This window comes from Rhinolophus hipposideros, assembly GCF_964194185.1.
Source record: "Rhinolophus hipposideros genome assembly, chromosome: 23".
Taxonomy (NCBI): Eukaryota; Metazoa; Chordata; class Mammalia; order Chiroptera; family Rhinolophidae; genus Rhinolophus; species Rhinolophus hipposideros.
In genome coordinates this window covers 6,849,423-6,862,786 of record NC_138069.1, presented here as the reverse complement: position 1 = coordinate 6,862,786, position 13,364 = coordinate 6,849,423, and the positions used below count along the sequence as shown (strand labels likewise).

The window sequence follows — 13,364 nt, the reverse complement described above, 5'->3', positions numbered from 1 at the left end:
ACAGGCCAAAGTGAACTGTACAAAGTACTGGTGAACCTTTTATTATAGACATCAACGTGGTAACAGGAAGACTTTCTGTGCCTTATAACCAACCCTGCTCTAGCTGAATCTATTCTACAACTGTATCCACGATTCCTTGTCTGCCATATTCACAGTGACAACAGCAGGCTATGTATAGTTATTATAAATTAAGTTACAATATTATACGCTTAATAGAAATAGTATACATCGATCTTTTAAAATCATGCTATACTATTAATAAGCCCCATCTAAAGACACCGACTTCTGATAGATACGTTCATCTCAGGTTAAAGGCTCACAACCTTACATCTTTCTTCACGCCTCCGTAGACCATTTGACGTCTATGCTCTAAAATAAACATTTTTCTAAAAATCTGCTTTTGCTTTTCATAGAGAGCAACCTCTTTCTTATCCAGGCAACCTCAACTCTTCATGAGGGTAACTGGTATTTACCAAGTTCCTTCCTAACTAAAACGAGTCAAATCAGGACCCACTCACAGAGCACTTACAGAGGAACTAAAAAGAGAAAGTCAAGTGACAGCGGACCCAAGCAATGCAAGATGAAGGGAGCTCAGAAAAGAGGAGTCATCAGGGAAGGCATCACACAGCAGAAGGAGGAGAATGTGGAGAGGGAATAGCTAAGTTACCAGAAGGGGATCCGCTTGAACAAAACTAGGCGGGAGAGATGAGCTTGGGAACAGCAGAGAACGTACAAGAGGAAATCAGGCTGATCAGAACAGCAGGCTCAAGCTGAGGAATGACTGAAGATGGGGTTAAACACGGACAATGGAGCCTGACTATGGGCCATCTTAAGCACCTTGCCTGGTGGACTTACGGCCATGTTACATCCAATATATACAAATATTTCCCAGTTGCCACCTGGGTATACTATGTTGTAAATGGCTTCACTTCTAAAAAGTTTGCAAAGAAAATACAGAAGATTCAATCCATTGCCAAGATGCCAAGAGCTCACCCTTACTCAAACAAAAATTCTTAGGATAGTGTTTCTGATCAGTTCATACCCATAATCATTCAATGGACTCAAGATCCCCTTTAGCTCTATTATCTTGAAAGCATTGCTAATTATGCATGAATTATAGGATTCTGGTTGTGCAAATTAGCAACTAAATAAACACAAAAACTTTTAAGTCAGCTTTGTAACTTGCTTCTTCCCTTCTTGTTCTGATTCTCTTTCAAATCTAGGAATTCCTGGTCTTACAAAACCACTAGAAACAGCTTTCTTTCTAGACTGTCTTAACAAATGCTATTAAAATGCAACCAAATCCTAACAGGCATAACTAAAACCTTCCAACTCCCATTCCACTCCGAGCAGAGGCAGAGAGCCGCCCAGGGCAGGGAGCTTCCTTCAAAGCCCCACTGTCTTTAAAGAGAGAGGGACATGAGGACGAAGATGGGCACCTCTCCCTCTCTCCCTGTGGGGGCACATGCAAGACCTTCACCGTGACCTTCACTGAGTGCAGAGGATGAAGCCCAACTCTCACATGCAGCCAGACCCAGACACGCACACAAGGCTAAAAGGCAACCAAAATCATTGCTCTGACCTTGCAGGAGGTTTGGAAGCAGAGGCAAAAATTCCTGATACAGGAGATCATGGCTCCCTCCCCCAATGGAGCGGAACAGGGCCCGAAGCAGCAGGAAGTAGTTATAGGGCTCTTTGGCAGTCTGTGCGAGCTCCATTGAGCTGTTCACAATCTTGTGCAGGTGAGGCTGCAGAGGGGAGAAAAGGCAGGTTAACAGGCTCTAGTCTAGTGAGGACCCACAACTGCAAGAACCACGCTACACGTTCACGGCAGTCAGACAGGAATGGAAGGTAACTGATAAATTTATGCTAAAAGGAAAGACACAATAAGAACTTTCTAATGCTTACGAGTCCAATTAATTACTCTTACAATATAGGCTGGTTTCCACCAGTTTGGCTGTCAGAGACGCATTTAATAGGTTCCTGTATTACTATGTGGTTACATATGTTGAAAAGATGACACTTTGAAACAGATACTAGAAGGCCTGTCAGCCCTGCAGTTCTTCTGAATATAGTCATTCCTTTGTAAGACTAAATAATCAAACAAGATCAAAGAAGCCTATCTCCTATAACAATTTATTAGGTTAATGCAAAAGTAATTGCATTTAAAAGGTTAAAAAATTGCAAAAACTGCAATTACTTTGCACCAACCTAATAAATACAAAAAGTAACCTAAGGAACTAAACTTTGCTATCAATCAAATATATGTGAAAGCCTCAAAAGATTATAAGGTTTTGAAAGACGTGATCGAAAAATGGGTATTTCTTCAATCAAAAAGCACTTTCTTAGATTTAGTAACTTCCTTAGTAACTTTAATTAACATTTAAACCCGATCAGTTTTCAATCTTATACTTCAAATCCTGGTTTTGACACATGACAGGTTAAGTTTAACATGACATTTTTTTGCAGGTATATTTAAACTGTCGGTATAGCACATGCAGTTCAAAAATTGTTATTGTATGTGGCATGATATATTTGTGTTACAGAATAAATTAACTATATACATTTTCTCTTGACAAAAAGCTATGAATTTGTTTTTTGAGTATTTTTCTTGAACAACTATCTTACCACTAAGTTTTGGTTTTTTGTTATTGTTCTGTATAGAGATGTATCTCATGTTGGCACAAATTAAATTATTTGAAAATACCAAGTTATGTGGACACAGATCACAATTAAATACTTTTATTTTTTTTTTAAATCGAGTATCCCTTTCATATTAACACAAGTAATATTAAAGTTGATAACTGATTACTATATAACTGGGAAAATAACTGAGGAAACCATCACTTAAAAGCACAGATTACTATAGCTTTTTATCACCATCTGTACTTTTACTCTAGGAAAAAAACGGGTCTTGCTTACATCTTCAAAATTTTCCCTTCTCTCTTCAAACTCAACTGCTGATAATATTCCACTATCTATAGGAGTTAAAATATTTGCCACAAGTAGAAGTGAATGCTTATAAGGTTTCTGTTCTGCCGTGTGCCGCTTTTAATGGGTGATGTAACCATGAGCAGGTTTTTAGCCAATTCTAGAATCACGTAACTGATGAGATCAAATTATACAGGATTAGTCATCTATAAAAACATTAGAGACACCTTACTCCAAGACGATCTTAATTAGGGAACACAAAGTAGTTAGAATGCTTGATTTAAAGGGGAAAAAAACAAACAAATATTCCTGAAATGGAATGTATAGGTATTGTCACAGAGAATAGGAACACACAGAAGAAACAAAGTTAAAGTGGACAATGGCTGATGTATCTCATTGGATTTGAGAGGTATCTGAAGACATTTGTTTCCTTCTATAGTCTTTCGTTATCACTTAATTTTTAAAATAAGGATGATGTGCCCCAAATTTTACTGTGTAATCCAGAAAAAAAGAAGCTGAATTTTAAAAAAGAAAATTACTGGTGGGAATACTAGTAACAACCCACTGCCTACCATAAGAGTTCTGAAGTTTTCATTTTAAATCACCAGATAAATTAAGCTCTGCTTAGAAACACAGGAAATGTTTTTTACACTTGGCCCTTATTTGTTGCATATATTTTATTAATTCTAGAGCACTCCACAAATATAAAAAGAGACATTCCAATTTTTGTTCAACATTGAAAACAAGAAACTCTGTCACAAAGCGTGACTTGGGTCTGAACAAGCTTTACCTTTAGCATTTGTTCATTTTCGGCTGCAAACAGTGAAACTGAGCCAAAGACCAACTTAAACAGCTTGAGGTACAGGTTGGAGAGCTCCAGGTTGGAGCCCATTTCTGGCAGGCGGTCAAGGAGATATTCCACCAGGATTGTAGCAAACAGAGCAGAGGTAGTAGGATTTGCCAAGAAGGAGTTGGCAACAATCTGTCAAAACAAGGAAAGAATGTGACAAAAATAATCCCTTCCCCAAAGCAACTTCAAGAAAAAGTAATGAATTTCCCAAAAATGTGTGTCAGAAAACCTGTGTCAGACACTCCAAGAAATTAATTATCCACCAAGGAAAACAAATGAAATAGATTTACTGAGCCTTGAAAGGTGCAGCCCAATTTAAGTACTTAATCTGGTATTTTATCCTTACCATGAAATACGAAGAGCCTACATCTAACACATATTTAATTTCTACTACCATGTTTCCCCGAAAATAAGACCTAGTCGGACAATCAGCTCTAATGCGTCTTTTGGAACAACAATCATTATAAGACCCAGTCTTATTTTACTATAAGACTGAGTCTTATATGGTATAAGACCGGGTCCAATATAATACCAGGTCTTATATTAATTTTTGCTCCAAAAGACGCGTTAAAGCTGACTATTGGGCTTATTTTCAGGGAAACAGGGTAATGAAAGGAACTGGTCCAAAGCATCTTGATCTTTTGGAAAAAATAATTTTAATATTGTAGCTTACTATTTCTCTAAATTTTGCTCTACAAGCACATTCTTAGGCATATTATTTACAAAATCCTCAAAATAAATGTAACAGCAAGAATTCAATCGACACAGAATTTTACAGTTAATGTTGAAGGAACATAAGAAAGGCGTTTTATACCTGAAGAGCATAATTCTTCGAGATTCTTTCCACCATATAAGGGACTGTAGTTTGAAAGATTTCTTTGAACGTTAAGGGATTCATCATTGTGAACACACCAGCAAAGTGTTCCAGTACCTCCTTCTCTTCCTTCATTCTAACAGTCTGGCAGTTTGCTACCCGAATGTATGTTTGTCCATTTCCTGCTATCTGGACCTAGCATAGGAAAAAAACAACCCATGGCTATTAAAACTGAACACGTCTGAACATATTCCATTACCTCATCAGATCAGTTACATACTTAAAACAGAGCACTTGAATTAGACAATAAATACCCCCTAAAATCTTTTAAATTCTCTATTCTTAGCTTAATTTTAGAACGTAATTTTTTTTAAAAAACAACTGTTAGGTGTTCCAAAAAGGAACAAATTTAGTAAACTTGAATCTTGTTTCTATTGCATTCCATTTAGACCACCTCCCCTCCAAAATACACACGATGCCACATAAATAAGAATTCTCACCATAAATACAATGCTGTGCTATAGAACAAAAGCAACTTGGGTACACACATACAGCAGACCATCCAAACACAACAGATCTTTCAAGACCTGTTCCATCGGTGGCAACTCTAAGAGGTGATTTGAGAGCACTCCCTTACCTGATAAATGTCTAAAGCCTGCATTGCATATTTCACAAGTTTTATGTAAATCTGAGTTTCTTTGGGCTGTAACTGCTTGTTGGGAATGAACTGAGCTTCTGGAAAAAAGATAGCATAATAAGTTAATGCAAATAAAACCCACTTTGTGAAAAACGTCCTTCATCTGAAGAATTCAAGAGCGGAATTACCACCAGGTGCTTTGCATGATGTTATGCCCCACGTGATTGTCTTGACGCCACAGACTAAGGTTTTCACCAAACTCCGGCAATCTGTGACCTGGAATGTCTGCTTGTCCTCCTTGTCCTTTTCTCCTTGCTTCTCAAAGGGAGGCACAGGGGCTGGGGTCACAGGAGTGGCGGGGGTGGGTGTAGGGGGTGGGGGAGGGGCTGGGGTGGGAACCGGGGCTGGGGAGGGGGCAGGGCCCGGAGCTGCAGGGGCAGCTGGCACCCCAGGCAGGGCTGCCTCCACGGCTCCGAGTTCTGACTGAGGCTTGCACTTCTTAAAAATGGCAGAGAGCTGGTACCGAGCAATGGTGTGGAATTTGAGAACAAAAACCTAACAGGAAGAGAAAGTAGAGGGGGAGACAAAAATCAGTCCTCTTCCCCAGACCAAAACCTTTCCAGAAGGCAGGAAAAGAAAACCCGTCTGGAACCACCCACTAAAGTCATTCTGCTTCCCATGAAGGAAAATGTGCTGTTTCGCTGTGGGGTAACGACGGATATAGCACTATCTCCACTGCACCTGGGAAGAATCCGCTGGGGACAAGAGCTCGGGACAAGAGTCACTGGCCTGAAAGGCAGGGCCCGGAGGCCGCCCAGGAGACTCCGTCGTGCCCACGACTGCCCACTGCACGGGAATCACGCTTTACACCTTTCGCGCACACCCCAGGGTGCCTCGCCAGAGATGTTCACAGCTAATTCAGCACTTTGCTATACGGTGCCCCGGGAGCTTGCTGGGAAGTGTACTAAGAGGTCTCCTGAGTTGTTTGATTTGTGTCCACAGCCACCGTGTGAGACAGACCCTGGTCATCCCTAGTTAGAAGATGAGTGAGCCGGGGAGACGTTAAGGGTCCCGCCCAAGGACACCTGGCTAGCCAACGGCAGAGCTGGGACGGGAACCCACGTGTCTAACACCTGCAAGCGCTTGGCCAGCTGGCGGCCCCGTGAACTTGCCAGTGCAGCACTGGTTCAAGCTCGGCGGCGGGCGCCACGGCTCAGGGGGCGGTACCTCCAGCATCCGCATCAGCACGTCTCGCCCGTTGCCGCTCTCCTGCTCGCTCTTGGAGCGGATGCAGTCCACCAGGTTCAGCAGCAGCTTGCAGGACATGGTCTGGATGCTGCTGGGCAGGGACTCATCGTCGATGTTCTTGGCAAAGAGCTGGACGGCGAGGGAGAGGTCACTGAGCGGCAGGTGCTGACGGACATGGTGCACGAGGTCGGCCAGCGTGCTGTAGGCGAGGGGCCTGCGGGCAGAGACCCCGGTTAGTGTGCTTCTCAGCACCCCTCAGGGCCAGCCGCCCCTGCAGGCCGCTGTCTCTCCCACGACCTGCTCAGCAGCACCACTGGGACGGCACATTTAGGACACCCTTATAGGGTCCCACTTCCCGAGCGCCACGACTGACAGTGTGGTCTTAGTGCTTCCAGCTTTACTTTCCGTGTTCATGCATATCACTAGCACTGGCACACAGCCAACATGAGCAGAAGCAATCCCCAGCTCGATCGTGCACTGAGTGGGCTTTGTTGCTCAAAGATAAGCACTATGTCAATTACCGCCTTATATATTGGGGCCATTTCACAGAGACACAATAACAATGTCTGGGCTATGAAGTGCTTTCACTCACTCAGTGTTTGGACACCTGCAATGTGCCAGACACTGGGCTAAGCACCAGGGATAGACACCACAGTGACCAAGGGAAACAGCGTTCCTGCCCTCAGGAAGCTTATTTACCGGAGGGGAAACACACACACAAGATGATTAGTGCTGTGGGCGCTGTGAGAAACACCAGTGGGGGAACCACTCTTAAATAGGGGGCCAGGCCAAGCCCCTTTGAGGTGACACTGATGCTGAAAACTTAAGCACTAACGGGGGCTGTGGGTCAAAAAGCCCGGGAAATTTCCAGATGGGAGAAAGACAAAATCCCTGCTGAGGACTGCCTGGAGTAGCCAAGCAGCAAAGGCCAGAATAGCTGCCTCAGTCAGGAGTCCAGCTTTTGTCTCTGGCTACGGGCAACAGAAAGCAAGGGGTTTCAAGCAGGAGTGACACGATCTAATGACATGATCTAATCTCCAGGCAGGTTCAACCCAAAGTTATAAAGAAAGTCTTCCTTATTACTGTATTTTGCCATGTATAATGCGCACTTTTTGCCCAAATTTGTAAGGGAAAAATAAGGATGCACATTATACGTGGTACTGTATAATTCTGTATCTATATAAATGTTTTTAATTCTTTTATTTATGCTTATGAGTTAAAAGTGCAACTCTAGAAATCAATAACGATATACGTAGGCAAAATACCCCGTAATATGATAATCGGTTTTGTTGAACGTATGACGAACTTGCAATGACGAAGAGTTCTTGGCCCTCTACATGTGTAAATATCGTAAATTTGTTACCAGTACATAATATTTCTTATACCTTGTATCTCTTCTTGTGTTTTGTAATTATTTGTTACATAACATCATTGTACCATAATATGTTTAAAAATAAATGCTAAAATTCCTTTATAATACAAAAAACAAGCACCTAAATATAAACAAATAAAAATCTGAATTAAAAAATTAAAATGAAAGCTTTTTTTTCTCTGAAAGTTTGGGTCAAAACCATGGTAGCACATCACACAGCAAAATACGGTATAACTGTTTTAAATAGAAAACAGTGGCAACCTAAGGCATTTCCAAAAAATTCCTGCAATTCTAAATCCACTTGGGAGTAAGGGCCCAACAGCTTATGTTTGTTGAAACACTGATAATGTAGCTAATAACACAAAGAGCCAGGAATCACTGCCCCTCACATTTAATTAACCAGATATCATGGGTTGAATCTCATACCTGAGCGTCTCTCGAGCAGTATATCCTGAACCAATGAGTATGGATTCATCAAACAGCTTGTCCATGCAAGGAATGAACTCTAGAACACAAATATCCATTGCACATTATCACCAACGAAATCAATTGTACGTTAAGTTACTTAACAGTACTTTCACAGTAGCCAATCTGTAATCAACTAGCAATCCAGAAAAACAGTGGAGAAGAGAAAAACAGCATGAACACCATTTTTAGTCAAAGACATTGACTTTACTGGGCCACATAAGCCATCTGCCAACAAAGATGCAGTCAGAATCGCATTCAGTGTCAGAGAATAAACTAAGAAAAAGTGAACTTCATGTCTCCTTGCACAGAATCCGCCCCCAATATTTAACTGGAGGCGCATTCCATCATCCTAAAAAGTTGCCACCATCAACCCACACCCGTCTGGAGAAGGGGTCAGTATCTCCTAAATGCCCCTTTATCCGCTGCACTGAAGCCACCCTTCTTAAACACTGTATGGTTAGTCACCACGGAGAAATTAGGATATTTCTCCATATAAATTACAAATGTCCAGGAAATTTTAGTGTTCTCACAGGCATGGGTCCCAGGTTAAGGGTCCCAACTCCCTGGATAAAGCTGACCAAGAACTCCTGGGGGTTCTTCTGTTCTTCTAATCCTGCAGATGGAACTATCACCAAATCTGCTCCCTCTCCCTGGCAGGCCTGAAGACCTAACGGGTAGGAAGAGCTGGTCTCCACTCAGAGACAATTCTCATTTCTGAGGATGTGCGGACAGGGTGGCAACCCACATTTTCTAGGCCTTTGTTCCATATGCTTCTTGAGGAACTCTGGCCACAAACATCCAAAAGACATTTAGATTCTGGAACAAGCCTGACATTACAGCCAGCTTCAATAACTCAAAGTACATTCTTCACCAGCAAAGAGCTACTGAATCATAGATATAAAAGAAATGTATACACTGGGGAGACACACAGCGCATCTCTGATTAACCCCAAAGCAAGACAGCATAGGGAGAAATGCCAAATGAAAGAAGCAACAGGCAGTTCCTCTAAGGTCAGAGGAAGGACCATCCCTGAACTGTCCTCAGTGAGGTGGCCAAGAGGAAGGAGGCACAGAAGGAAAGATGCGAAGTGCTCAGACACCAAATGCTGAAGGGCTGACAAGGGGATGAGTAAAATGTTCAAGGAGAAGGAATAAGAAATTATGTTGTACAGCATTGGTTTCCAGATCTCCTCCATGACCGAGAATCAGAATCTCGAGGAAAATGGGAAACTGTTAAACCATCAGGTTTTCTCAAACTGCTGCTCTTGAGTATTAGGGTAAATGGGTTACCATTTGATAATGTCTGAGACGCCAAAGTAAGGCTGTGTGAAAATGTTAGTGGGTGTGTAAGTTCTAACTACATGCATACATTTTTGTATTTTATAACGTGGTTAACATTTAACATGATTCTTTAAATGTTTCTTTCAATACAAACTTTTTTAAGAAGCAATGCTGACCTATTTAAATCCCAGAACTACTACAGGCTTCAAAATAAAGAATCCTAAAAGCTGAACTTAACAAGTCTAACGTGATCAACCCCTGGGGAGAAGCATCTCGGAAACCCGCTGATCTTTGCAGAGCAGGCATGAACGAGGCTGAAACCAAGCCTTACGGCCTCATGTGAGGGCCTGGCTGTGCATGGTGGAAAGCCTGAGAACGGTTTCTAGTATGTCAGCACTTCCACAAGGAGGATCCTCCTGTTACACAGCTCCCCGGCCGTAGCTCTAAAGTCCTTTTGACCCAAATCACAGGAATACGAAAAGTTAATCTGAGATTGGTACTCCAGGCACAACGCCACTTCAGTAAACTACAAACGTCCCACTTAAAATTCTTCTATTTTGATATTGTTCAGAGATGAACACATAGGAAAAACCATAAACAGCAAAGGAATCGGTCACCAGAGAAGTCCCAATGGCCTTCAGCTCTGGGTGCAAGTGGGGCTGTAGCACTGGCAATGCTCAAGTACTCAGCCTGGGTGATGCAAACACTCATGTTTGTTCTGTAATCGTTGGTGAAATCATACTTTTCTTTTGTGCGCTTTGCTATATATGTGACATTTCAAAACAAAAATTTAACTCTATCTTCCTTTCAGCCATATCCACGTACAAGATCACAATATAATTTGAAATTTTAATAGCACAAAAATATCTGAGCTTAACTCGAGTGTAAGCACGCAAACTGTGCCCTTCTTTTCATATTTAAAAACTATGTAAGGAAGCCCAAAAATCAGTTTTACGTATGCTCTGACTGACAAGCAAATAAAACATTTAATATTGAAAAATTATTGGGGGAAATGATCATCTCAAAACAATTAAGATGTAACTTCAACCTAACAATTTGGACACACCAAATATAAAAAGTATTAAAAAAAATTATAAATCAATAATTGATAGAAAAAGTGTAATTATCAGAGTATCAAAAAGCAAGTATCAGTCATGCGCATAAAAACAGAACAGCATAGAGAAAGAAAACTGTTTTCTTCTGACCTTTTAAAGATTGCTGGCTGTGAATCAGAAAGCAAATGGTTATTTGGAATTTAAACAGATACACAGTCAAAAGGCAGAAAAGTAGCAAGAGATTCAGAACATAAGATACACTGAGAAAATTACCACATTAATTCTCAGATTGTTGAGAGGATAAGGGAGAACCCCAGTGGCAAGAGGGCAGGCAGAGAGGGGGCTAGGTAGAAAGGCAAAGAAAGAAAGGGAAGGAAAAACCCAAGATAGCAATAAAAAAAAGGACAAGTTGAGTCTAAAATATTTGTACAGTGGAACGAGCTAAAGACTCCGCCCAACAATGAAATGTCAGGCAGAAGATAACCATGTCATCTTACTGCCGCCCAAGACATGCGTCGTATGTAAGTTTCCTTAATAAACTCTTACTATTCACACACACACACACTCTAGAACGTCAGCAGAATCCCACCCCCAAAGATGTGGACAGGGCTCATGCCAGAATTGTAGACAAGGCAGACATACGGTTTCTTAGCTCTGTGGTGAGGATGTGCTTTGCAGCAATCAGAAGCTCCTTTCTCAGGTGTGCAGTCTCAGCGGGACAATTTGACAGTAACTGTAGCATTCCTTTCACCATCTGCTGAGAGTACTTAGTCACCAACTCCTATCAAAATAAGAGGAAAACAACACAGATTGATTGGTGGGTGTTAAGAAAAACCCATTTTATAAACCATTAAAAAATTCAGTAAGACTAAGTGTGGCTCAAAGAACCCTCAGAAAGTAACAGCCCTAATAAACAAGTATTATCCAAAAAGTTTTAATAGTTCATGTGTATACATATTGCCATATCAAAAGGATAGGTAGCAACATAAATAGCAGTTTCTTTTATATAATGGGATTATGGGTGTCTTCACTGTACTTTTCTAATATCTTCCCAACTTTCAACAATGAGTATGTAGTATTACTTCATTACTATTATTATTTCATTACTGTTATTACTTCATTACTATTATTACTTCATTACTATTATTACTTCATTACTGGGGAGGAGGGAGAAATAAATACTGAAATTTTTTTTAAATACTCTTCACTTAGTCATCCCTTTAACGTAAGTTCTGAATGACATCAGAGGCACCTTGAATCAACTCAAAATAAGCTCTAATCACCTTTTGAGGTGTTTCAGGAAGGCAATTCACCATGGTTTAACTCAAGCTGACTAAAATATCAAGGGGTGCCTAATTCTGATTTTTTAAACCAAATAATCCATTCAGTGTTTCCCAGGGTCTGGAGGTGGAAGAAATATAAAGCGGAATTTTGGGGAGTGATGGAAATGTTCTGTATTTTGATGTGTTGGTGGTTACCAACTGTTTGCACTGGCAATCCATACAACTGTTTACATACAAAAGGTGAACTTTATTGCATGTACATTATATCTCATAAAACCTGACTTAAAACAAAAGTCAATGAACTTACCTGGTAAATTCTGATGATATAAGCTAAAAATGACAATGTTTTAATCTGAGCAGCAATGAAATCAGCATACAACTCCTTGTTGTAAAGCTTATGTTGTCTGAATGAGAAGTGAATAAAATTCACATTATTAGCTCTTAACTCTTTAGGTGACATTAATTTTAAAAGCCTATAATAATTACTGAGCCCCAAAGTTTGACCAGAACACAGACCAGAACAACACAGATGCAATAGTAGACACTGTGCACTTTTATGCAGTTCCAAATAAAAATAAGATAAAGGGTTTAGAGACATAAAGCAAGCAGTTCTCCAAGCCATTCCATAATGTATACCCCACAAAGCCACCCATCCAGCAGACAGCATTAGGCTACCGAGTTGCTCAGTGAAAGGCCACGTGTTCAGGCCACAGGGTCGTTAGAGCTGATCACCCTCAGATCCTGCCTTCAAATGACTCAAAGCCAGACAGGACACGAGTCAAGAAAGTAAGTGATAAAGGTCTTAAGGGGGATACCCTAATGTTTGAGAAAAAACTTCAATGATTGAGGGTGACGGGTGAGGGGGAGTAAAGGGGGATAAAGAACAAACATTCCAGCACTCATGCTGAAAGGAACAGCAAGAACAAAGGCTTGAAGGTGAAAAAGACTTGGAAATCCCATAGCTACAAGTGAGCACAGTAATGCCTAATAACTCAATTTACAAAACACCAGAAACCCAGGTATTAACCCATCTTTTCAAAATAAGGAACAAAAATAACTGTTACCATCATCATTGAAATACAAGTTCAAATAGTAAAAAAAATGAATATAATTTTACCAAAATTTTATCACTTAAGATTTTTGTGTCTTACAAATGGCAACAACAAGTGTATTTTTATTTTGAATGAAAGCACTGTGACAGTAAGCTACATCACTGTCCGAAGGAATCTCACCTGGCTTGTGCAGATACCTGAATTGCAATGGTATTCATGATCAAGGGCACAAATTCAGCAACAACATTGTGGATATTCAGTTTGTAGAGCTAGAAGGAAACATCAGATTTTCATGCTTTTACAGTCTCTACTACAGCAAAATAATTGGGCATACCAAAGAAACTACAGGAGTCATTACGTTAGTTAGCATGTGT

At 40.7% G+C, this 13,364-nt stretch overlaps 1 protein-coding gene across 17 annotated transcripts in view; it reads right to left on the bottom strand.

Annotated features, from left to right (window-relative positions):
* The window catches only part of TRRAP (transformation/transcription domain associated protein), a 120,463-nt gene that overhangs the window by 90,991 nt on the left and 16,108 nt on the right, over positions 1-13,364 (bottom strand). For 16 of the 17 annotated variants that reach the window (XR_013992343.1, XM_081034885.1, XM_081034899.1 and 13 more), the window contains exons 10-19: positions 13,171-13,259; positions 12,246-12,342; positions 11,298-11,436; positions 8,279-8,357; positions 6,460-6,694; positions 5,421-5,787; positions 5,233-5,330; positions 4,596-4,790; positions 3,722-3,913; positions 1,583-1,748 (exon numbers count right to left, since the gene is read on the bottom strand). Coding sequence is in view for 16 of the 17 variants with exons in the window: in XM_081034885.1 (XP_080891011.1) it covers positions 1,583-1,748; positions 3,722-3,913; positions 4,596-4,790; positions 5,233-5,330; positions 5,421-5,787; positions 6,460-6,694; positions 8,279-8,357; positions 11,298-11,436; positions 12,246-12,342; positions 13,171-13,259 (1,657 nt within the window). In the remaining variant the exon portion in view is untranslated. The remainder of the gene's footprint in view (positions 1-1,582; positions 1,749-3,721; positions 3,914-4,595; positions 4,791-5,232; positions 5,331-5,420; positions 5,788-6,459; positions 6,695-8,278; positions 8,358-11,297; positions 11,437-12,245; positions 12,343-13,170; positions 13,260-13,364) is intronic. The other variant, XM_081034896.1, reaches the window with a different exon arrangement.